This window comes from Protomyctophum parallelum, assembly GCF_964188405.1.
Source record: "Protomyctophum parallelum genome assembly, chromosome: 1".
Classification (NCBI taxonomy): Eukaryota; Metazoa; Chordata; class Actinopteri; order Myctophiformes; family Myctophidae; genus Protomyctophum; species Protomyctophum parallelum.
Window position 1 is genome coordinate 82,744,107 of NC_139697.1, and position 25,741 is coordinate 82,769,847.

At 43.8% G+C, this 25,741-nt stretch overlaps 1 protein-coding gene across 1 annotated transcript in view; it reads left to right on the plus strand.

The window, feature by feature from the left end:
- The window catches only part of zbtb16a (zinc finger and BTB domain containing 16a), a 149,658-nt gene that overhangs the window by 61,623 nt on the left and 62,294 nt on the right, over positions 1 to 25,741 (plus strand). Inside the window, exon 4 of the mRNA XM_083765136.1 lies at positions 25,453 to 25,539. Coding sequence (XP_083621262.1) covers positions 25,453 to 25,539 — 87 coding nt within the window. The remainder of the gene's footprint in view (positions 1 to 25,452; positions 25,540 to 25,741) is intronic.

Below are 25,741 nucleotides of genomic sequence, written 5' to 3' on the forward strand. Positions count from 1 at the left end.
GAACTTGTTACCCTGGCTGGCCGTCTGCAGGTACATCCAACGTGACTTCACTGGAAACACTGTTCCTTCTCAGCGGCAGCCCAGCCTGCGCTCTTTAACGTGGGAACTCAATGTACCGTACCTGTGTCTGTGTGCAGCTTTGATGCTGCTGCTTCTTGGAAAAGCCACACTGCACCCTTACGCACGGAATGGCTTCCCGTATGTGACGTGTGTACGCACTAGTACAACCCTGGGTGTTAATCAAACCACATAAAACACTAGCCTGAACATTCTGCCATTTACTCATTTAACGCCGATATCGCCTTTTGACACCTCCTGGTCCAAACGCTCTCTGCGCCGAGATCGCCTTTTGACGTCTATATACTGTGTTCTGTGCACTCTCGTAATACTGGTTGTGGTGCGCTAAAAAGAAAAAAGAAAACTGAAATAAAATTTTCTTTCATGACCGAAAGAATAAGGTCGCGAATACAAGCGGCCGAAATGAGCTTTCTTCGACGGGTGGCTGGCATCTCCCTTAGAGATAGGATGAGAAGTTCAGTCACACGAGAGAGACTCGGAGTAGACTCGCTGCTTCTTTGCCTGGAAAGAAGCCAGCTTATGTGGTTCGGGCATCTGGTTAGGATGCCTCTCGGTCGTCTCCCTAGGGTGGTCCTCGAGGCACGTCCCACTGGGAGGAGACCCCGGGGCAGACCAAGGCGCAGTTGGAGGGAACACATCGACTCACTGGCCTTGAAACACTCGGGATCCCCCAGGAGGAAGTCACTGATGTTGCTCTGGAGAGGGAAATCCAGAACACTCTGGTGGAGCTGTTGCCCCCGCGACCCGACTATGGATAAGCCATTGAAGATGGATGGATGGATAAATGAAAATTCCGCTTTCAAATTCTCGCTGTATTAAATGACTGGCTGGCGACCCTGGAGTACACAATTCAGACACCAGATGGGGGTGTCTGTGCTAAATTAGTTAATAGCCAATCTACAAGCTCGCAAGGTGTCGCATTTGCTTGTAGATCAGCTATTTTCACAGAAGAGATTTTAGTGTAGAGAGGGGAAAAAATATCGGGCCTAGTATAGAGCCTTGGGGGACCCCGGTTAACTAAGTATAAACGGAAGTGGTTAACAAAAGAAATAATGGAACGGTCCATTTGGTTCCTTTTGTATATTCTTCAGAGTTACTCAAATAGATTCCCGACACCAGTACAATCTGTTAGGGCTGGTCAATAATATATAAATGGTATGTTGTTGTGATATGATGCTATAGACTCGTCTGGGATGTTGGATATTGTTATATGTCATAAGTGTTGTCTTTTCCTGCTTTCGATAGCTGCATTTTCAGTAAAGTGGTGTAATTTTCTCAACACAACCACGAGACAGTCCTTGCTGTTCTGTTATTTGCCTTTTGCCCACTTAGTTATTAGAAAAGGCATTGCTGCTTATTACAACCCAACATGTCATTGTGTGAATACAGTATGTTCTGAAAGTGCCAGTACTGCCAGTGCTAGTCATCCCCACAGTATTGTCACAATGCGAATTGTGATGTATTTGCTCAGAAATCTAGTGATATTTCATTTTGTCCATATAGTCCTTAGTATAAGTTTCACACTGAGAGAGTTCTAGGTTTAGGGTCCATCCAGCTTTACACTCTAACCATGTATCTGTATACAGCATTGGTTCTCAACCAGTGGTCCGGGGACCAATTGTGGTCCTTGAGGGGCTTCCATGTGGTATAGACTAGAGCACTTCATAACTTTATAAAAGAAAGATCTAAGAAATTCCTTAAACTAAAGGAGAAAAACTAGTGAACATAGCAGATCAACAAGCTTCACTAGTTTGAGTCCCGGGAGAATATCTAATTTCTGTTTTGGGTCAGAGGCTAAAAGGTTTGGGAACCACTGAAACAGAGTACCATTCATTTAGAAACCAAATGGACCCTTACAGGTTCTTTTTGGTTTCATTTTACGCTCTCAAGAGTTAAATTAGTGTTAAACATCTGCATTACTTAATTCACAAGAAGTCTACACAATTAGAGAATGTAGGAGATTTGTTTCAGTTTCTGAACTTTCCGTTTTAAAACGACTACAACCGGTGTACAATTACCAGTGTTGTAATCCCATTCATATACTGTAATCACATAACTCATAATAATTCCCCATCGGCCAATCACATCCCTTGCCATGAACAGCATAACTTTGCGAAGGTGGTGACAGCGAAAGCTTAAAAATTCTATTTTCAGATCCAACAATAAACTAACGAGAACTTGATCTTATTTCTTTTATTACCACGTTATTGCAAGCTTTTAAGTTCTCTTTCGGTTGCCAAGTAGCGAATGGCCCCCGTGCTCCCCTAATGGGTGTAATTTGGTATTCCACGGTGATGCCAGGTTTTATTTTTGTCACGGCACAGAGTGTTTTGATGGAGGGGTTGATGGCTGAAACGGCTGCTGCATCTACCGAAGGCTGTGTTTCTTTTGTGTTCTTGTTTTTTTTTTTTTTTTTTTTTTTTAAGCGAGCCAGAGAGAGGGAGAGTTTTACGGGCTCTCACAGTACAGTACACAGTGTGCCGTCTGCCTCAAAAACAAGAACACAGCCCATTGAATTTTGGATTCCCTTCATCATTCCACCGCCCCCCCCTTTCCTCCTTAGCAGCTCTGTCAGCTGTGGGTTAGCCTGTGCGTGCGTGCACGCGTGCGCACTGTGACATGTTAATTTAACACAGTGCACGAATGTAACCAAATGGACCCTTACAGCCGGGTCAATTTGCTTCCATCTGTGCAGTGTGCACTCTCTCTCAGACTTATAAATGGATGGATTTTACAGTACACATAACAGTCGGTTGCTCCAACAAGTTAACAAATTGTGGGCGGCTGTGTGTACTTCTTTTCGGGGGACTTTGACCTGAACGTGTACTGCTCCAAGGAGGCTGGGAATGGGATCAGGTGCAAAGGAGGGATCCTTGGAGCCGCGTTCGTCCTTGACACAATCTCAGGGCACACGCAGGACAGGACAACGGAAGGGCAGGGTCTCGGCACTTATCTAGACGCCAAAAGCCAATTTATTATTTCCGAGGTATATTGTCGCTCGCACAAATCACCATTGTCGTCACGGGAGCCCCACATAGACCTGTCACCACCTGACATGTGACACCTTAGTTGCAATTGATCACGGACTCGTTTTCAAATGTTATTTATCGGTGTAGGTTATGAACGCTCCTTTGGCCCGTAAACCTCTTTATATTTTTTATTTTTTTCCCTTTTTCTTTTACACTGACTGGAAATAGTTTCCAGTCCAATGACAAGACCATTGGTGGAAAAAGTACACACATTTCTACTTAAGTAAAAGTATCAATACTGCAAGGTAGAACTACTCCATTACAAGTAAAAGTCTGGAATTAAAAATGTACTAAAAGTACAGTATTGGCATTAAAATGTACTTAAAGTAGCAAAAGTAAAAGTAGTTATGTCTCATTTCAAGATTTCAAATGTATGACTTTTTTTTTTTAAATAGCCGATCTACAAGCTCACAGTGCAACGCATTGTGAGCTTGTAGATCTGCCTTTTTTCAAATGGCCAAAATGTATATATGGCTGAAGTGGTTAATGTATAATTTCGTAATAATAATGCAAATCTCAAAGTAACTAAAGTTTCCAAATAATTGTAGTGGAGTTAGAAGTCCAATATTTGCCTCTGAGATGTGCGTAGAAGTTAAAGTATTGTAAATTGTAAATACGCGAGAAAAGACAAATACCTCAAATTTGTACTTAAGTACAGCACTTACAGTAAGTAAAATGTACTTTAGTTACTTTCCACCACTCTACAAGACCATGTAATTGTTTTTTTACGACACACTGCCACTGATAACATCTTTATGCTCACTCTGAAAGGGACTGTCTGTGAGTTTTGAAGTTGATAACGGGACTTGTGGCGTATGCGCAGATGCATGTCTCTGAGTGACATGCCATGAGTGTGGGCGAGTGCAGGCGTGTGGGTGAGCTATCTAAATCAGCTGATTCCCAAACACTGGATCGGGACCCATTCGTGGGTTGTGGACACATTTTACAGATTCCTACAATTTGTTAATAAAACTAAAATAATAAAAAATATATATACATACTTTTTTTTCTAAATGTCACACAAGAATAATAATAAAATAAAACGTAGGGAAATTAGCCGATCTACAAACTCTGCTAGTTTCACTAATTCCGGGGAGAATTTCAAGCTAAAAAGTTTGGGAACCGCTGAACTAAATGCATATAAATAAGAAGCCCCCCACCCCACATCCCATGCCAAAAAGATATTGCCGATAGTGAGAGGTGGTTTGGTGGTTGGGAGGGGTAGAGAGGGGGGAGGGGGCATATGGCTTGTGCGAGCATGAGGCTAAATTTAAATCGTAATTGGCCGACTTCCACAAGCTCGCGGGCATTTTAATGAGTCATAATAACTTCATTTAAAACCAGCTGAGCAGAAAATAGATTGGAGAGGAGCCTGTGGCTAGTATGGATTTGTGTGTGTGTGTGTGTGTGTGTGTGTGTGTGTGTGTGTGTGTGTGTGTGTGTGTGTGTGTGTGTGTGTGTGTGTGTGTGTGTGTGTGTGTGTGTGTGTGTGTGTGTGTGTGTGTGTGTGTGTGTGTGTGTGTGTGTGTGTGTGTGTGTGTGTGTGTGTGTGTGTGTGTACGACAGACACACATTGGTGGGACACCCATCCGGGAGGGGGTAAATGTTTTTAAAGATTTAGTCTGGTTAAATTCTTTCTCAGATGACATACAGTCATGCTGCGTTTTGTTAGCATTTAACCACTTGAGCCCTGTTTTATACTTGGTCTGTTCTGTCTGTCCATGAGCTTGTACAAAAATATAATATTAATGTTGATGCCTATAAGGACACGGTATGTGTTCACATTAATGTTTTTGATTCAAAAGCAAAACAAAACATGAAAACAGGGCCATTCTTGGCAGAATGATTAAGAGTTGAATGTTAATACTAACTAAGATTAATTCAAATCCAGCACTGCAAACCTGAATAACCCTGGCCTAACCCATGTACAGCAATACAATGTTTTAACCATTCTTGAGAATTCTTAGTGATTTTTGTCAGATTTCTCCGTGACAAAAGGATGCTTTGACAGTGTACATGGGAATATGTCTTATTTATTTTATAAGCTAGCCCATTGAGAGTTGAGACCAGATTCTACTAGTCTTCTAAATTATGACAGTTTTCTGAAAAACCTAGGTTTCCATGTCAGTGGTTCTCAAACTTTTTCATATCAAGAACCCACAGAATTATCTGAATTTGGCCATGGACCCTCATCTGAAAATGTTGTTCCAGAGACCCCTTCCCCAGAGAGTAAATATAAGTTAAGAAGGTTCACTGTGAAAGAATATAATAATGAAAGATTTGCAGTTAACACACAATTTCACGATTGTACAAAAATAGCAGATCTACAAGCTCATAGCACGGCACAGAGTGCCGCACTATGAGCTTGTAGATCTGCTATTTTTCAACAGCTAAAGTTTAAAACAATCGTTAAAAGTGGTTAAAAGCTATAAGTAAACAGATGCGTCCTCAGGTCTAAATGGGATAGCGGCCGTTACCTGACCAAGGACAGTTACGACAGAAAGGCCCTCAACAAGGGCCTCTGAACAATGTCGCTGATTTCATTCAGCGTTGCATTAAGGACAATTCTATCAAATCATAAATGAATGTGTTCATGCCACAATAGAGCTCCCCGCATTGTACTTTTACCAGCTTGCAGGTTCATTCAGTGAACAAATAGTCATTCAAGGAGACAGACAGCGTGTGACTGACTCAGTCTGAAGCGCGAGCACTGTTCGATTTTTAGGGAAAGAAAATAAAATATTGTGCCCTCTAAAATTCTTCGACGTCTAGCACAAGAAGACGTTATTGTTCCGCTAAGGACATAACAATGTCTAATACATTGCAGTGGCTATTAGATTTTCACCACTTGGTATGTGTTGGCATAGGCAGAAACAGCTCTCTCGGCTAAATCAAATTTGTCCGTGCTTATTTCTTTATTGTGACTAGTCTCAGTGAGGAAGCAGGTCTCATATCTCCTGTACAATCACCCTGCTGTTCTTCTCTGAACACTGGTGAAAAAAAAAAAAAATCATAGACAGCCTTTTTTTTACACTGTTGGTATGTCAATGGCGTTGCATTGTTTTAAATCACTGGTCACCGTTCCAGACAAATTGAGTTTGTCTTTATAGCTTAAGTGCAGCATGTGACTATCAGATGAGGGGTAAAAATGAATGACAAATGATACTGATTTCTGTTTTCTTTACACACTTTGGTTGTGCTTTATGACTTACACAACAGCTTATATGATAAATACTTATTTATGTAATATGTAGGGTAGATATGCTTCAGTCTGACAAATTGTCACAATTTGCTCCAGCAGGACATTTGTTATTGTAAATACCAGTTTGAACGAAATGAGTTTTGTAAAAGAGTGACTTAATGCAATGAGACGTCCATTATTTCACAGGCGATATAAATTCAGCTAGGAAATGTTGAGGGAGAGGCAGAAAACATGATTAGTCTGTGACATAAATGGTAATAAAAGTAAATATTCTCTCCGGCAGGGACTTTTTATTTTTTTGCGTTAATGTTAAGTTAGCCAATAGGCTCTGGGAAACTTTCAGATCAATTTCGCAGCACAGATTAGAAAGCTATGAATCCCATTTATGGAAGAGCTCTCTCACGAAATGCTCTTTGAAAGTTTTTTTTTAATATTTTCGGATGAGGAGAGAATGAACCCAGCTAAGCAAAGATCTGCCGACGGCTCTTTTATATGGGGGGGAGGAGAGAGAGAGAGAGAGTCCCAAAGCCATCTGGAAGTTGCCGTGGCACACAAGGATTGCTTTTATGCTACCAACTCCACTGGGAGGTGCAGCATAAAAGCCAAACATGGATATTGTGTTATAACTAGTAGCAAACAAGCGAGAGGGCCCAGAATACTAATTTGGGCATTCGGAAGGAAAACCATTTCAATCTGGTGGTAAACATGCTTTTTTGGACTTCGCCTCACAAGACTTCTAGGCCGGGTAGATGACAAAGTATTGATAGAGACAACCCATGGCCAGCTATCTTTAGGCCCCTCTCTGAAGAAATAGGTACACCAGATTTTTTTTTCTTTTTGGAAAAGCCTTTCTCTAACTTTTCCTGCCTGCTCCCATGTGTTGCTAATATAGGCCTAATAGTTTTGTCATTCTGTGTCATTTTAGATTGCTGCCAATATACATGCATAAATTAATGCCCAATTTGATTATACTACAGTGTCACACAAAAGCATCAACATTAACAAATCTGCAAGCTCGGAATGCTGTGCGAAGTGCGTGTTTTGAGCCTGTCGATCTGCTATTAAAAATGGGACATTCTGCACAGTGATTACTTTTACTATTGGTACATTTTGATGCCGATAGTATTTATTCTAGACTTTTACTTGTAACGAGAGTATTTCTATAGTGCAGTATTGCTACTTTTACTTAAGTAAAACATGTGAGACTTTTTCCACCACTGGTGCACACTGCACACCCGTTAACCTCTTTATAAGCCCTCCTCTTCCGAATCTGTGTACATGTCAGTTATGTAACCCACAATGTCTAATTTCAAACTACCGTAGCACATATTGTGATGTTCAGAGTTTGTTGTTTCAGTGTCTTAAAAATTCCACAGGTGCTACTGTAGCACAGGTGCTTGCATATGAGGCTCCCTAAAGGTCATCTGTCGTTTGGAACGAGACACGGGGTTCATTCGCCAAAGTGTTATTATTCTTAACTGTCGAAACGGGTCCACTGGGTGCCGATTGCAAGCTTACCATACCTGTCTTGTCAACAGCCTGTATTGTCGCTTGCCGAAAAGAACTGATCTACTAGCTAAATGCGATGCGTTGGTAGCTCGCAGATCCGTTCTTTTCGGCAAGCGACACCAGCATACTGTATATAACTACGGAGCATACATTTGCCTACAGGATGGTATGATATAAATTGCGAGTTGAGTGAGCATATGATAATTATGATATTGTGTGTTCTACACGATCTTTGACACCCGCTGCCTTCCAGGTATGAGTGTCAGGAGAGAGAGAGAGAGACAGACAGAGAGACACACACAGAGAGAGAGAGAGAGAGAACCTCCGACCCTCAGACAGGAACTGGAGGGGACAGCTGAACCCTTTGAACCGTACAGTCACTGTTTGGCCTATTTCTGCCTCAGCTGATTGTAAAACCCCCGCCCTCCCCTCCACTCCCCCACACACACACACACACACACATGTCTTTATTCTTGGCTGTCTGCCAGGAGCTGTCATTGCCGCCGCACCATCAGTCGTGTCATGTCTATATCTCAGAAGGCTGTGTGTAGAGAGAGGGCCGTGCGTGGAGGAACAGGTTTTGGGACATGTGGGGATGGGGGGTGTTATCGTGGGGGTGGTCGTTGCTTTTAGCGACGGCTTCCCCGTTCAGTTGTTGCTTTACTTTTGACTGTAAGGGGAAAGTTTATGGCCTTCTTTGCGGAGCTCCAATTGTATCATTTGCCGCTTTCTTTTCAATGCCCTTGCTTTTACTTTTCTTAGGGGAAAGGGGGGGGGGTTCTGATCGCCCATTGGGGAAAAACAAATGACTTAATGGAAAGTATCTTGTAACATCAGCATGTGTCATTTGGCAGATAACGCTATCTTGATGACTAAAGTGTACTCTGACTTCACAATATTTCTCCAATTAGCTCAGCTTCGGGAGATTTTTACCTAATTGTTTCAACAGTTTGCCGCGTGAAGTCGTTACTTAACATTTTATTTGGAAGGTTTTAACGGGGTGGGATGAAGGGAAAAAATGCGCTCTGGAATCGCGCGGGGAAATAAACAACGATGTAAATCAATGCACCTGAGTGCAGTAAAATAGAGTTTGGAGTATTTCCTGTTGTTTTTGCCATTTGGATGTCCCATCATCTGCAGTGCTGGCCCAGGTCTCCAGTTGCTCTTGGCAGAGCATGTCCCCATCGTCCTCCTGAGCTGCCTTCTCACAAACACACAGCTCTGTTTCAAGAACCTTTCTACACTACTTAGCGTTGCAGTCGGGCAGAATCCTCTTACTATATCCGTATTTAAACTTTTTGTGTCGGAGTGGGGGTCATTTGGGTCTGAATGCCCCCGCACTGTCTGGGGATGCCTGGTCTATTTATTTCTTGATTTTTCCTGACCGGCGGCGATGCATGCCATGGTCTATATCACCGTTTTGTGGCATTCGCCTTTATTTTATATTTTTGATGGAGGGACAGACAGTAGGCTGACAGGAAATGGGGAGAGAGATGGGGGGAGGACCGCGGCAGTGTGCCGTGGTCCAAGGGGTCCAAGGGGCCTGGACCACAGAGCCATGGCCCAGGCCCACCGTTTACATGTGCGATAGTCGTTGGCTGCATACGTGCAGTAACTGCAGTTGCTCTTAGTTTCAACTTGATCAAGGTGTCAGATGGGCTAATACACAACAATGTGAGTCATGACGTTTCCCCTCCCCCCCAAAAAAAGATGTCCCCGCACTTTTTACGTCCTGACGGTGCCACTGGACGCCCTACTTGATCATACTGCAGCAGTGCAGCGTCACACAAAGGAATCAAAAGTAGCAGATCCGCAAGCTCAAATCGTGGCGTGTTTTGAGCTTGTAGATCTGCTACTTTTGCTATTTAATTCATAATCCTGAAACGAAACGGTTTTGGACATACAGTATGAGGTTTCCACCCAACAGACGATCAGAAATTAAACGGTTTGTTGATTTATGCCACCAAGTTAACTGTGTTAAACCTGGCATCCGTATTTCAGGAAAGTCTTCTTCAAAAAGTCTTAAATGGCCGATCTACAAACATGCATGGCATTGCGACGTGAGCTTGTAGATCGGGCCATTGTCGCTGAGTCACACTGCCATGTGACAAAAGTGTAAAATATAGGGCTTAAGTGGTTTTAAAACAACGGGTAAAATGTAGGATGAAAACATTGGGAGATTGTAGTTTGCTCCTTAAGAAACTTAACGAGACAGGAAAAAAAGATTTACAGCACCAGAACGGAGTCGCCTGAATTTTTAAGAGGGAAAAACTTCAGAAGGATTTCCCTTCTCTTCTCTCCTTCATCTCCTCCTTTGTCACTTTTTTACCATTTAAAAGATCATTGTGTCCCCTGTTTTCCAGCCCTCACCTCCCCCTCAGGCCCTGTGACTCCTGCCTTAATAAACTCAGCATTTGCCTTTGACAACGTGTGACTTGAAAGCAGGAAATAATGGGCCCTAAACACTAAATCTTTACAGGTTATTGACCTGTAGAGAGAGAGAAAGAGAGACAGGAGACAAGAGTTTGGATTCAGAGCAGACCGTGCACGCTTTACATTCTGCGATTCTTCTGACTACATGTACGATTCGTCATGTCCTAGTATCAGCCAATAGTGGAAGGGGATCAACGTTGCGTGATTCTTTGTTTGACCCCGCAAAAACTTGCATGTGTCTCAAAAGAATATGATTGTTGGAATGTCAGGCGGTCCCGTTTTCATTTTTCACTGCATCGGTGGTTGTTGCTGTCTGCAAATACTCGTATGTGTGTCTCAAAGAATAATCCTCATCTTGTGCGGTTTTCCACTGAGCATTAGGGAGAGGCACGGCGGCGAGCGAGCGAGCATGGGAGAGAACCAGAGAGAAAGTGAAAGTGAGCGAATAAAAAAGTTTTGTCATGCAGTCGTCGCAGTCTGTGCATCCTTCTAGCATCTTAACCACAGTGCTCAACGGCGGCGGGAACCTGGGACAATTTTGCCGTCCCCCGTCTCTCCCCCCCCCCCCCCCCCCCCCCCCCCCGTCCACATACACACACACACACACACACACACACACACACACACACACACACACACACATGCCTCCTTAATGGCCAGTGAGTGAGTGTGTTGTCTCGTGTTACATTCACATGGCTCTGGACCCAGGCCTTGTAGTGCGCTATAGTGTGTTTTTTTTTTTGTTGAGTGTGCAGGACTCTTGAGCTGTTACTTTTAACTGGTACTGTAAAAAGAAGAAAAAAAAGCTTTGGTGTGTACAGCCCCCCGACACCACCAGCATACCCCTACCATACCCCTCCTCCTCCCCAGCAGGCAGGCAAATGACAGGCCCAACAACCTTGCTGGCCTCACACCCACCAGCCGTCCTCCTATCCCTTTTCTCTTTCAACTATAAATGCGTTTACTGCTCTGTAAAGGGGGACGTTGATTGCTGGATTCCCAGCAGCTGGTTTGGTGGTGGCAGTCTTGTGGTGGTCGCAGAGGTGAGGGTTCAACTCCTGGTCACAGGCTTTTCTTTCTCTCCATTCGTGCTCGTCTACGTTCGATTGTCTTGGCACACGCATCGACCGCATTCGGATGGATGTCATGGAAGCGGTCGTCGAAAAGATGTGAGCTGCATTCACCTGTGTTTCGCGATTTCCTGCGATCTATCCCATGAAACGGTCACAGTGCGGCTATCTCCACTGTGCAATTTCCAATTTTGTTATGTTATTGGTTATTATATCCGCTGCAGGATACATAAGTCACTGACGACGAGTGGGGAGCCCTAAAAACGATTCGGCTGGAAACGATCCCGTATTGAAGCGCATGAGGGAAATTTCACAGTGTGCCAGAGATAAGATGTTTTCAGATTCTGATTTGGCTTTATTGTCACATCACAAGTCTACAGGTGTATAAAGAGAGGTGAAATTCCTTCTCGTACAATTCTTTCTCGTACAAGCTCCTAACATCCCAACTCAAGAAGACGCAAATATCAATGTAGTCGGCTACACGTCAAATATAATGCCTTAAAATAGTACTAAAATGAGTGTTCACCTTTGTGTCCTTGGACAGAAATGATTGCGTTTTTCAGCACTGTCGAAAAGGCAGAGATTGCACAGACAAATGGTGCAACCCATGGCAATGGCACCAATGGGGTCGCAGCCCTGGACGCACATACTGTACTGTATTAAAGAATGGTTTGAGGGTGCCATGTAATGTTCCGTTGAGAGCATGCAGGTATCTCTGAGCAGGTTATCCATTGACTGACTTCATCACCATGAGAGTGTCTGCTGTCGGTCAATGCCAAAACCAGCCCCCAGCTTAACTGGACCAGAGTTCAGCCTTTTCCTTGGTTAAAGATTTGGTTTGAATGCGGCCCTCAAACCTCACCACAGTGACTATTATGATTCTAAATGAATCGTTAGCTCTGCCTTATCTCAGTAGTCCCCCTTTTCTTAAGCAGGACTAAAAATAGATCAACTAGTAGCCCCCCTCATGAGACTGGGTGTCTCATTTTAACAATTAAGACAAAACGTTCCCCCCACTCTCTCGCTTCCCTTCAACCAGAGTCTATTAATACCATGTCCAACAGCCTGTGAGAAATTGTTCACTCTTGACATTTTAGGAAGGCCTAACTTACTTCCTGTCCCTTCACACCAGGACAGCCCTGGGTGGTTCGTCTTTGCACCCAGCTCTTGTTTCCTACACACACACACACACACACACACACACACACACACACACACACACACCCTTAAGAGGCCTTTGTGTCCGGCAGCCGCCATGGCCTGCAGGAGTATACGGGTGCATGTCAAAGCCTCATTTTAGTCTCTCTTTCTGAAAACAGAGGGGGGTAGAAGAGAAGCTGGAAACACATGGCACCTTTCACCTCTAGGGGCAGCCGGGGGGTGGGATGGGGGGCGCGGGGGGTACGGGGGAGTCTGGGTGTTTTAGAAACATTTGGTAAGTGTCTGGCTACGACGGGGTAATTGCCGTCAGAAACCGGCTGTATCGTCGGTGTTTGCAGGTCGGCGTGCGTGGCGTGCACACGGCGAGCGTGCATACACGGCACGTGTGCGTCTCGGCTGTACATAATGTGTCCGTTTCTGCTCGAGCAGTCAGGGGCGAACTTCAGATGAGGCCACGGAGTGAACTGAAATGACTGGCTTCTCTGACGTCAAAAGACAGAGAGAGCGAGAGAGAGAGATGAGGGGGGGGGGGGGGGGGGGGATGGGGCGCGGTGGGACAGTGGGGGAGAGATGGAGAGCGGGGGGGAACAAAGACAGAGCGAGAGAGAGAGAGAGCGAGAGAGAGAGAGAGAGAGAGAGAGAGCGAGAGAGAGAGAGAGAGAGAGAGAGCCAGAGAGAGAGAGCCAGAGAGAGAGAGAGCGAGAGAGAGCGAGAGAGAGAGAGCGAGAGAGAGAGAGAGAGAGAGAGAGCCAGAGAGAGAGAGAGCGAGAGAGAGAGAGAGAGAGGGGGGAAGGTGGGAAGGATCCGGTGGGTTGTAGGGAAGTCTGTGGACTGAGATGCCCCGGTCCCCTTGGGGCAGGAGCTGTGGAAATGGGGTCATTGTACACAGAAAGTAAAGCCAGAGAAGCTTAGGGGTTAGAAAATAGCATGAGAGAAGAAGAGAGGCAAGAAAAGGTGGGTGGAAAATACATAAAGGAAAGCCCGGTCCATGAGCTACTGGACAAACGGATTGGCTCACAGGCAAAACGGATTAAAGGAGAAAAAAAACATACTGTGGCTCAAGTCTAAGTTATACTTGGATGCGCACGGGTGCCATGCACCGAAAATAGCCGATCTACAAGATCACCACAGGTCCACAACGCAACTAAGTACAAAATCAGCCTTCATATTGCATAGCAAACACATCCATTTTGATGGTGGTTGAATTTAGAGACTTTATTTTGTGTGTGTGTGTGTGTGTGTGTGTGTGTGTGTGTGTGTGTGTGTGCACGCTCTGCAAGTCAATATTTGTCTGCTTTGCCGCGTCCCCAGACATCCCATTCGGGGCAGCAGACCGTAAAGCTGTCAAATGCGACCTGAATATTCTCTGTCTTCATCTGTTTCCCTCTCTCTCTCTCACTCTCCCGCTCGCGCACACGCTTTACAAAGCGGTTCCTCTCTGATTTCTATTTTTTCCCCTTCTTCCCACGTCAATAACAATATCATCGGGAGTGAATAACGCTTGTACGCCCTCGATCGCTTGTCTTTTTTTCCCTTTTTTTTTTACCCCCCTTCCTCTCACAGGAAAGCGAGATTATCTCCTCGTATCTGCTGCGCCGTGTTTGCTCATACGATAAAGGCAATTCTGTCTGTGCGTGAATGTCTTTCTGGCTGTCTGTCTGTCTGGCTGTCTGCCCTCACTGTCTGGAGAGAACCGGCACTCAACACGTGCCTCCTCTCCTCGCAGCCAGGCACCCCCAGTGACATCTGTATATGTGCATACGGGATTACGGTATGTGCCGCACGCAGGTGATTTGATCCGCCTAGGCCTGTGTATGCTATTCTGTTTATTCATTCTTGGAGTGTGTGTGTGTGTGTGTGTGTGTGTGTGTGTGCGGTTACACATATGTGATGAAATCGCTAACAATCGGTTCTGTATGCTGATATGCATGCAGCGTGTTCAATTGTCATTCCTGCGCCTGTGTGTCTGTGATTTAATGACATGAACCCTGGCACAGGCCCAGATCTCTTCTTTTTTTATGGGGAAAAAACAACAGCCCTGTGCTGGGAGAGAGAGCTCAGAGGTACACACCTACTCGAGCACACACACACACACACACACACACACACACACACAGGGTACACGCAGTACCGTACCGGGGTCTGTCCTTTTCCAACTGGCAGGCTCCGTACTGTTCTAGTACTGATAAGAGGGTTGGTGTAAATAAAACTGTACAGCACGGCTCGTTATAGCAATGAAGGTAGAGACAGCGAGAGAGAGAGAGAGAGAGAGAGAGAAAGGGAGCACGGCGTCTGTACTTATTGTTCTGACAGCATGTGTGTGTGTGGGAAGAGGGAGGGGGAGGGGGTCTGTGAGTCTGTGTGTGTTTATGGATTTTTGCTGGTTTTTTGGTACTGAGTGTACTGTCTTACGTAAGCCATTTATGCAGGCTCAGTGAACAGCCAGGCTGTGTTTTTGTTGGTGACTATGTTTGTCTGACTGAGTAGCCTCCATCTCTCCCTCCCTCCCTCCCTTCTTCCCTCTCTCCCTCCTTCCCTCCATCTCTCCCTCCCTCCCTCCCTCCCTTCTTCCCTCTCTCCCTCCTTCCCTACAGCTCCCCCTACCTAATCTGTCCATCCGTCCGCCTCAGTCTGTTGTCTGCGTTTTCCAACTCTCTCTATCTCCGCCATCTCTCGGCATGTTGACACTTTATGAGAAGATGGTGAGGGGATGAGGCGAGTGATATTGGTCCTCTCATCATCAACAGACACAGACACGTTTCAGTAGTAGCTAGATTTTATTTATTTCCCATTCACTCTTTTTTTTTTTCTCACCATCTGTGAGATACAATACCTGTGAGGCGTGGGCCCGCTGGATTCTGATGTCAGCCAGCACAGTGTTGTCTTAAAGGGACCCTTTTTGCCAAAAAATATATGTTAATGACGTTTAGAAGATTTAGAACACTTTCCTGGGAGCCCAGTGTCTCTGTCATCGACACTGGGCTCACTTCCTTCCTGGACTAAAATTCCCATAATGCTTTGGTGCACTGCTCCTCCTTGTGGATAGGGGGAGGGCTGTCTTACTGAGACAACATGTAGTCCAGGAAGTAAGTGAGCCCAGTGTCCATGACATCAGAGACACTGGGCTCACTGCTAAAATCTAAAATATCTAAAACCACATATTACACACATAAAGACCCCCGGGAAAGTATATAGTTTCCCTTTAATGCAAATGGACAGGCATGATATCTGTTGTATTATGAACTAGATGGATTAATGTTATGCCTTGCTGCAGAATAATCCTCCCTCCCCCCCCCCCCCTTCCCCGCCACAATAACACTATTTCATATTATGCTGATTCAAATTGAACGTGTTGTTTACACTTTTCATTTCTTTGAATGTATCAAGAGGCTTAGTTTTCAGGGAAATGTTTTTGTCGTTAAGTGTTTTTTTTGTTCAATGCAGTTCTGCCTTTTGACTACTGATTAGTATTTATTCACTGGTGAAGTCCGCACATGCACTGTTGGGGACAACATTCAGCAATGCTGTGTAGATTATTTAGACTATTTGGAGAGACCATTGGTTATAGCATGATATTTATAAGCATTTTGATCAATGTAGTCCTTTCAATGACTTTTTAGAAGCTGAAGTTGACCTTAACATAGAAGCAGACATTGGTGTATCTGAATTATGCTTTATTTTATACAAATATCAGCATTCATGAGTACCCAACAGACGGCCTCGGTGTGGCTTTAAAGTTCAGATGATTTGAACTAGACTGCTAACAGAGATGTTCTCCTTTGTCTTTATTGTGAGAGGAGACAGGTTTGCTAAGTCTTATAATGTTTAATTCTGGTAAATTCCTTTGATGAAGGATTCTGTTTTGAGTGGTTCACCCCAAGGGGAGACATCTGTCTCTAACCTAGCAAGCCTGCTACCTCCGATGCATCAGCAAGCCCACAGTGACATCGTATGCACCAACACTAAGAACAAATAATAGGTCCTGTGGAAAGAGTAGAAGAAATAGGGCATGTTTTGTTTAACCATTATTCTCAGAGGTTGACCACAGTTCCTGTTTTGCAATCATAGTACTGTATAACACAGGAAGTCATTGTACAGTATGTAATTCATATTCTTTGAAAGTTAATTGTGAATGGCATTAGAGATTTCCACAACATCACTACACTGATTATTTGGTCACTAAAATTGAACTTGATTCTTTCACCTCTAGAGAACACTAAGCTGTTAGCCGGACTGCCCGTTTTCTTTCCCAGACACCAGATTGTCTTTGATTTAATTAAACACTTAGACACCTGCGTCACACTATACGTATAACTGGGTGTTGAAACAGTTTGGTGCGTCCGTGCTACCGGTATGTACCTAGTACTAAAGCTAGGAGCTGACACTGGCAGCATTGAACTGACCACTTGGTCTTCTCCAGGAACTAGGCAGCTCATAGAAAATAGTAAAAACAGAAATAGTGGTTTTGAGAGGAAGAGGAAGGAAGTAGGCCCCTCCGGGCTGGCCGGCCGGCTGGCTGGTTTGTGACCGGTGGTCAGGTTACCTGAAGGCACTGAGTGACCCCTCACTGTGGTGGAGCGATGGATGGAGGGAGGCCTTTGTGTCTTTGACGTCTCACTACAAAAGAGTCAGAGAAACTCAAATGAATCTCAGCTCATCACACACACACAGACACACACACACACACAAGAAGTTCATGGCAGGTTCAACATCGTTGTGCAAACGCAGATGTGACTCATTGGCTCCGCCTTTTCACAACGCCATATGCCACGCTCTTATGTTTGTTTTTCCTGAATCATATTGGGTTGAGAGGGTGAAGCCGATGGGTCCAATTAGTCAGCAATGTCTGCCAAAGTAACCGCTCTTACTCTTAATGCTATTGCAACTCTTTACTTTTTATTTTTTTATTTTATTTATCTTTAGAGTCATTAATGTCTCACTGTGTAACATGGGTAATTACATAGTACAAAAATAAATAGACGGCACGTAATAAAGGCAATGCAGCAACAAGACAAGAGCAGCAGACTCACATTGTTGTAAACAGCAGAACATAAATAAATAAAAGCAAGGGTCAACCTCTGTATTGGAGCCCAACACCCAAATCCCACAGCAGCTGAGCAACGGGGAGCGAGCACCAATATGGATCAGCCAGCCCTTTGTAGTGTGTGCCAGGCGGAGTCAGACAACAGGCAGTGGGACTCACATATAGTACAGTAGTACAGTAGTACCAAGCTCCCCCAATAATGTTGCAAAGATACAAATTAACACAGGGTTTCCTGCAGGGGGCAAAATACATAGTCAAAGTGCTACTGGAGGGGGGTGTGCACGCGACTAGGCACGCTGGGATCAAACGTTCCATACCAACATTTGTACTCCAAATATCTCAATATTTATACAATATGACTATGGGTTCACACTTATTTTATTGTATTTTAATAGTAGCAACAGTGAAAACTAAACATTCTTTGCGCTGCTGAGCAATTCGGTGCAACAGAACTGGTCTGTTCTGTGGCACAGAAAGTTGTGAGCTTATAGATAGATATATTTTCACTGCTTCTCAAATATTTTTGTTCTAATTTATGGAATTTCTTAGGTTTTTCTTTCATTTCTTTGTGACATTACTGAAAAGGATCATTGGATTCGTTATTCATTCATGGAAAGTTTAGCTTTTTTGGGAATGTTTTTTGAAAATATTTTTAAATAATAATTGAAAACCAAATGTAGGAAACAAAAACTAAGGGGACCCATAACGATGTGTCCGTGACCCACAAATGGGTCCCAACCCACTGTTTGGGAAACGATGATGAGTGGATGGGGAGCACAGGCTCCCCCACTAGGATGTTGGTTTTGGTCAATAATTGATTAACCACTTGAACCCCAGCATCCAATGTACTGTATTGGGATGGGGATAGCCAACGTGTTATCAGCATCGTGTTATCAGCTTGTAGATCTGCTACTTTTGGCGAGAGATTTGGTGTAGAGGGAGAAAAAAGGCAGTATAGTATAGATATATAGCTCCTCCACTACTAAAAGTAGGACTACACAGCCCCTGGAGAGGACTGAGGTGTTGATTGACGTCTTGGTTGTCGAGGTGTCGGACCCATGCCGGCCTAGTGGTCCGGGCACCTAGGCTGGTAATCCAGCCTGACAGCGTGCCGTGGGTTGGAATCCCGACGACTATTGCTGCGTGTCTTCCCCGTTTCTCTCCGTTCTCTCTCCCCGTTTCCTGTCAGCCCAGTTACAATTTTTATTTCTGTTTGCCTTTTAGGCTTCGTAATCAGAAATTGCACAGGTCAGATATGACTTGTATAGTGTATACACAGAAATCACTTACACATTATTATTTTTTTCTTCCCAACAAAAGCACAAAATAGCGGAAATAGTTGATCTACACGCTTACATGTCAGAAGTAACGTGTTGTAAACTTGCAGATCGGCTGATTCTGCAATTTTTTGAAAAATGTATGGACATGAAAAAATAATTGCGATCATCTCAAATAATTGTGATTATGTGATAACTGTGACAGGCCTACCTTAGGGGTGACCAAGGTGTTTATCGGGGTCTTTAGGGGTTTGAGTGTTCATTCAGGCTTTGAGGGTGACCGAGAGGTGTTGTTCGTCAGGGTCTAATGTCCTGTTGACGCACCGGAGCCCCAACAAAGGTTGTGCAACGTGTCTGAGAGGGAAGTGAAACAGGATGCGGCTGTAGTGGCATGTGGCACCTGACTGCCCCCACCCACCCACCCACACACACAGACACGCACGCACGCACACACACACTGTGTTATTGGGAGCGACCGTTGTGCAAGTCTCATTATGTCAGCTAAGGGCCCGCTCTGTGGCAATGCGATCTCCCAAGCCCACTTACAGATGAGTGGAGGAAGTGTCCAGCTGTTAGCAGACCACTTCTTTTACTGACCCCAGTTTTAGTTTATTTTATTAACTTCTCTTTCTCCGACTGTCTGCGGACAGCTTGCACATATTTTACAACAGTTATTTAACCACCTACAGACCCAAATGTATACTTGTGCCATCCTGTTTTGTTTTGTGTCCATATGTTTTAGTTAAATCGAAGCTATTTAGACCTGAGGCTGATTCTACTGTCATATGGTGAGAATTTGTACACATCATGATGTGTGGTCAACATGTAGATTGGCCATTTTTGCCCGAAATAGGTATGCCAGGTTGAAAGTGGTTAAGCTGAGACCTTGACGGGTGCAATAAATTAACAATTCCTAGGATCAACAAAAAAGAGCACATCATCATAGATCCTACACCGTATTTCGAATGGGTTTTTTATTGACGCCGGGCAGATGATGTCTGAGGAGGAGGGGTTGTTAAACACATTTTGTAAGGACTAGAAGAGTAACAGTTCATGTCAAGGGGTGCCCCCTCCCACACCCACAAAATTCACCCTCATTCTTTCTCCCCTAGCAAGTCCCCCTTGCTTGCAATCAAAGCGGGCCAGAGATTTATCGCTTTAATTTGGCAAGGGGGTTGAGGGGTGTCGGCTGCTACCGAGCAGAGGGCCCCCACTTAGAGCTGGTTAGGGGCATCGCTCTGGGTGGCTGCCTGCCGGGGCCATGCGCTCCGGATTCCCGTGGCCCCCGCACTTTCCTCCCCTCCGTGCCCCTCCTCAACGACCGAGATCAACAGGGGCACCGCGTACCGCGACATCCTCCTTGAAGCGAGGCACCACGCTGGCAGCTCCCTGGCGATTTATGTCCTTTTGCCACAAGTCGGGGCATGCCCCAGCACTAAAGTCCCACCCTGGGATCATTTAGCACACGGCTACTGGCCTCCCAAAGCACTGGTAATGGGCGTTGTAGTGCTGCCCGGAGACGCTTGTGTCACTGTGTGGGTTTTGTCGAGGTAGGGGAAAAAAAGATTGCTTTTGACATCCCTAATAATGTAATGGGGAAAACGTGCATGTACTTGAGTCTTCTCAAACATTTCCATGCTAAGGACCGCCAAATTGATGTATTTGGCCGCAGACCCCCATTTGAAAACATTTAGTGCCAGGGACCTCCATAAGATAAATGCATCTGTATTTGTCAATCTTTGTTCTATAATACCAGATCTATAAGCTCACAATTATTATATTATTTTTATATGATTATATTTTTGAATAGCTGAAAAATATAACTGTTCCTCATTTTTCATGAGAATTCCTGGAACCCTCCCAAGCACCTCTGGGGGTTCCCAATTGTATGCAATTTGTCAATTGCATACAAATTACCGTACTCCTCTTCTTAGGCTTTGTTCAGTCTGTAGGCAAATCCAATTTGTTTCCCAAATCTGATCTTTAGTACTGACTGTCCATCCTGGTATTTGTAAGAGATCTGATGTGATTTGTTTATTCAGACACCGTTGACCTTTCAGCATCGGTCGCTGTCATAACGACATATAGGTGTGAGTAATGCTTAATAGACCCTGTTGCATTACAACCTCACAATGCCACCCTGAGACACATATTTAATAGCTTTTCAAACCACCTAGGCATGTGGTTCAAGACTTGATCAAACCAATCTGAAATTCTGAATCCAATCTGGAGGGTCCAAAAAGACACATTTTGTCCGGACAACATAGCCCAAGTTATCTCCATTGTACAATGTACCAGGCACTGTATGTCAACAACTCAATCAATTTGCGAAAAGGTCTCTGGTCCTACAGTACATGGAATGCAGTGTAGATTGGCCTGGAGTCAACCTTGTAAAGCGATAATTATAGTTTGTCTGATAATAATAAATCGGAGACTACAGTGAAAGGGAACCATGTGATTAATGCAAATGTGACATCAGAGGCGTGGTGGGTGGCGGTTATTAAGAACCTGTCTACATCTCCTCTACGCGTCTCGTTCTCCAAAGGTTAAGTGGCTCTTTTTGCTGGCTAATTCAGCCATATGCTTGTCTCTTGGTCTGACATATCTACATGCACATTTGCCATATGCTCATATGACAAATAGTTTCTCTTGAACGTGCAGCACAAACAACATGGCAAGTTCAGATCTCTGGAGGGTTGACCTGAATCAACCCACGTTATTGGTTTGATACATTTTGGACTGTAATCTAGGGTTCCTTTCGCAGACATCTGTGGGTCTTTGAAATTAAAACATTTGAGAGCCACTGATCTAATCGGCCTTGAATCGTGTGATGCACCCTTATTTTGGGACTGCATGAGGGGTTGGATTGGGGGGGGGGGGGGGGTGCCTGGGGGGGGGGGGAGTGACTATGAGCACAGTATGAGAAATGGTGGGAATTGGCAATGGCAACAACCAAATTGGGAGCAAGAAAATTAAAAGGGACAAACAGTTGCATAAGCCCTCGACTGGCAGGCACACTCTGTCATGTATGCATGTGCATGTGTCATTTCTGCTTTTGGAAGGACTTATTACAGTACAGGCTGTTCCCTAATGTCACTGTGGTTGCAAAACCCACAAGCCATCTCCTAAACTTTTTTTTTGTCATCTAAGAATTGACTTCCTGTTTTCATTGCGCTTGCTTCCTTGCTTGCTCTCTCTCTCTCTCTCTCTCTCTCTCTCTCTCTCTCTCTCTCTCTCCCTCCCCCCCCCCCCCCCCCCCTCTCTCTGGAGGTGTTGTAACCCAGGAGATGGTGCCAAGAACAAACCAAGGACTGATTTAGAGAGATCGCTCTGTGCCTACAATGCAAGAGACGGGCGTACTCTCACACACACACACTCACACGCGCACACGCACCTGCTTAACATCTGGACTCTGCATGTGCGCGAGTGCTCACGTGTGCGTGTGTGATGCGTATGGCATGTACAGTACTGGTTGCCAAGCCATAAAAGCTCAGTGCCTGGGCCTGATCTGAACTGATCTGGCCTCCACCAGCAACCCTCTGTTTGTGCATGCCAGTCGCTCCCTACTCAACGCTACAAGGCTCACATTTTTTTAATTTTAGTTAAAGTATCGATACCATAATGTACAGTAGAAATAAAAATGCTGTATTCAACATTTACTTGAGTAACATAAAGGTATTGCCATCAAAATGTACTTAAGCATATGTACTCATTGCAAGTGTTCAAAAATGTGTAAATAAATCTTTTGAAAATAGCAGATCTACATGCTCGTAGATCGGCTATTTTCAAATAGCCAACATATGTTTTGTAATAAAAATGTCACATCTGCAAGGTTCTAGTAAGTAATTGTATTGGAGTAAAAGTACAATATTTCCCTCTGAGGTGTAGTGGAGTAGAAGTATAAAGTATAGAAAATCTAAAACGTTCCAGTAAAAACGCAAAAACAAAGGTGTACTCAAGTACAGTACTTGAGTACATGTACTTGGTTACTTTCCACCAGTGCAAGGTTGTGCACAGGCATAGAAATAGAAACCCAGCGTGGCATTAAACATGATGCCGGTGCAACTGAAATCTCTGCCCTGTATAAACGGCACACGGGTTACAGTACAGTAACATTACGTTATATAAGTTATATGGAAGTCTCGACACATGAGGACTTTGCTAAATGGGAACTGTTGTAGCACCATAGTAGGGTAAAAGAGGAATTTAATTAAATTGATTTGTATATGCGGGCTAACTTGATACTACTTGACACCATTTGATATTGTGATCTGGGACTAGATAACATCTGCGATTTTTGGATATAGTAATATTGAGTAATATTGTGATATAACGCCCTAACCATTAAACTTTAACAAATGTTTTTTTTAAAGAAGATATGCCAATCTTACATCATGTCACAATGTGACACGTTGTGAGCTTGTAGATCGTCTTTTCCTTTTCTTTTTTTCAATATTTTTGAATGTTTAGAAAATATATTGTATATTGTCACACCATGATATTATCTTAGCAATATCTATATTGAGGTATTTGGTCAGAAATATTGTGGTATTTGATTGATCTCTTTGATATGTCCTGCTGACTTAATAATTTCACAACCATTCCAAACGCTGGCGTACAGTACTTCTAGACCAGACCTGCTGTACAAGATTCTGAAGTTCACCTATAAAATCCCTGGCCCCTCCCTGGCCACAATGTTTCGCTGGATATTGAACCACCTGTGAATACTGGAACAATGTGAATTCAAATGTCAGCGCTTTAAACTTCTGCGCATAGCCATGTTCACACCAAAGCATATATTTTGAAATGAATATGGTTGTATTTTTGAATAACTCTGCTTCTGGTACATGGTCAATGCATGTTTTTGGTTATTTCCAGAACACACGTACATTAACTTTATTTATACAGGGCTTGACACTTTTTGAGGCACAAAAGTCACTTGTCCGGAGCAGGGTTCATCAACATGCAGGCTTGTGATGGACATTTTCCACAAAATGTTTGCTACGGACATACAAAAGGAGTGGTCAATAATATTACATACATAAATACATAATGCATACTAGTCCAGTAGACACGATGAAGAAAAGAACACTGTGTTTTTAAAGAGTTTGACCGTCACACTTTTTCTTTTCAAGAAACGTGAAGTGGTTTTGAAGTGTTTTTGAAAAAAGCATGTCGCGGTTTCCTCAACCCCTTATTAAGATATTGGAAAGCTGAGAGGGAACGTAGATGGATCTATTTGTAACCCACAAAATTACTTTAAAAGTCGAGCGTATTATTGTTATTATTTCCATGGCCATCTCTGTACTTTGGTCTACTTTCTACTTCAATTTCTTCACTTTCTATATTGAAGTGATTGCTTTGAACTTTTCAAAGCATTAAAGACAATCGGAGACAGTGGTCTAAAAAACAGACTGCAGGGCGCAATCATAGGCATGTTCTGTTTGGTACCTGTTATAACAAGGTTTGGATACCTGTCAGGCAGTGTCTTTATTAAAGTGTTAATGTCAAATCAGGTAATTCATTGGCATTTAAGACATTAGTTTTTTATGGTGTACCGACACCCTAGGCCAGTGTTTCTCAAATGGGGTCTGGGGACCCTCAGGGGTCCTTGAGTGGGTTCCAGGGGATCCCCGCAGCAAAATTGCTTATCACATCAAAATCAGTTTAAACACTTTAAACCAATTGTATACATCAGCATAGAACGATGGACAGCAGGCATCTTGTCTTGATGAGAGTGCCTATTGTGAATATGAACAGTGTGTATCAAATTAGTGACTTGCAATTATATTCTAATTTGATTTCAGTAAGGTGTCCAATGATAATGTAGTAGAGTAAAATGTCATATGTGTCTGAGCAAATCGGCTATATACACACAAACATTAAATTCCAATTGACAATGAATGGAGAATTTACGTTATGTGTCAAATCGACATGTTATGTCATAATGATGTGCGATGATAAGAGCACCCCTCACTGTACATGGGTGTACCGTGCATCATTGGTTTCAATGTACACGTTATACAAAATCAATGGTTCAGTATTTGATTGAATATCAAAATTCCAAAACTCTGTACACCATAAACGCCCTCAGTGTTAATTTACTGCCACTTTTTAAGGGTCCTGATGATTTTACTGTATATTATAAATGCAATTCGGGTTAATGTTCTTCTGGGACAACTTTCCATTTCCAGCGTTCAATTCACACTGCCAAATCACATGCGTATAGATTATGTAGTGTGATAGAAAATATGTATGGTAGGTACAAACCTCACTAAATATAGCTTGAAGGTGAACATTGCAGGTGTATTGAAAACAAACTGCATAAAACACGTGACAGTTGTGTGTCTGACAAACCATTGTCATGTTTTCCGTCACAGCATCTCCAGCTACAGTAGATTACAGTATATGCGCTATACAGTATATTTCCTGTATCTTGTCTCTGCCGGGGTGGAAACCTTGTATGTCTAAAAATGAATTCAAATTCAAATAAAAAAAACGGCGGTGACGCTGTGATGATCAAGTAGGCTGTTAATTCCAGGGGGAAGGGGGAAGGGGGGGGGGGGGGGGGGGGACAGAAACTAAACTATGGAGATAAGAGCTTTCTGACGGCAACACTATATGAATCCCCTTGTCTCTTATTTTCTAGCTGGTGAGAAGGCCATAGTGTGTGACCAGTGTGGTGCTCAGTTCCAGACAGAGGAATCCTTGGAGTCCCACCGACAGATTCACACTGGTAAGTACACACACACACACACACACACACACACACACACACTCAGCCGAAGTTTAGAATAGCAGACATACAGTCTGACTTGTGCTATGTGTGAGCCAAGGTTGTGGAACATTTCTATACATATGCGTATGTACCACCTACACACACACACACACACCATGAGAGCAACAACTTATTGATAAAGGCAGTGAAATCTCCATCT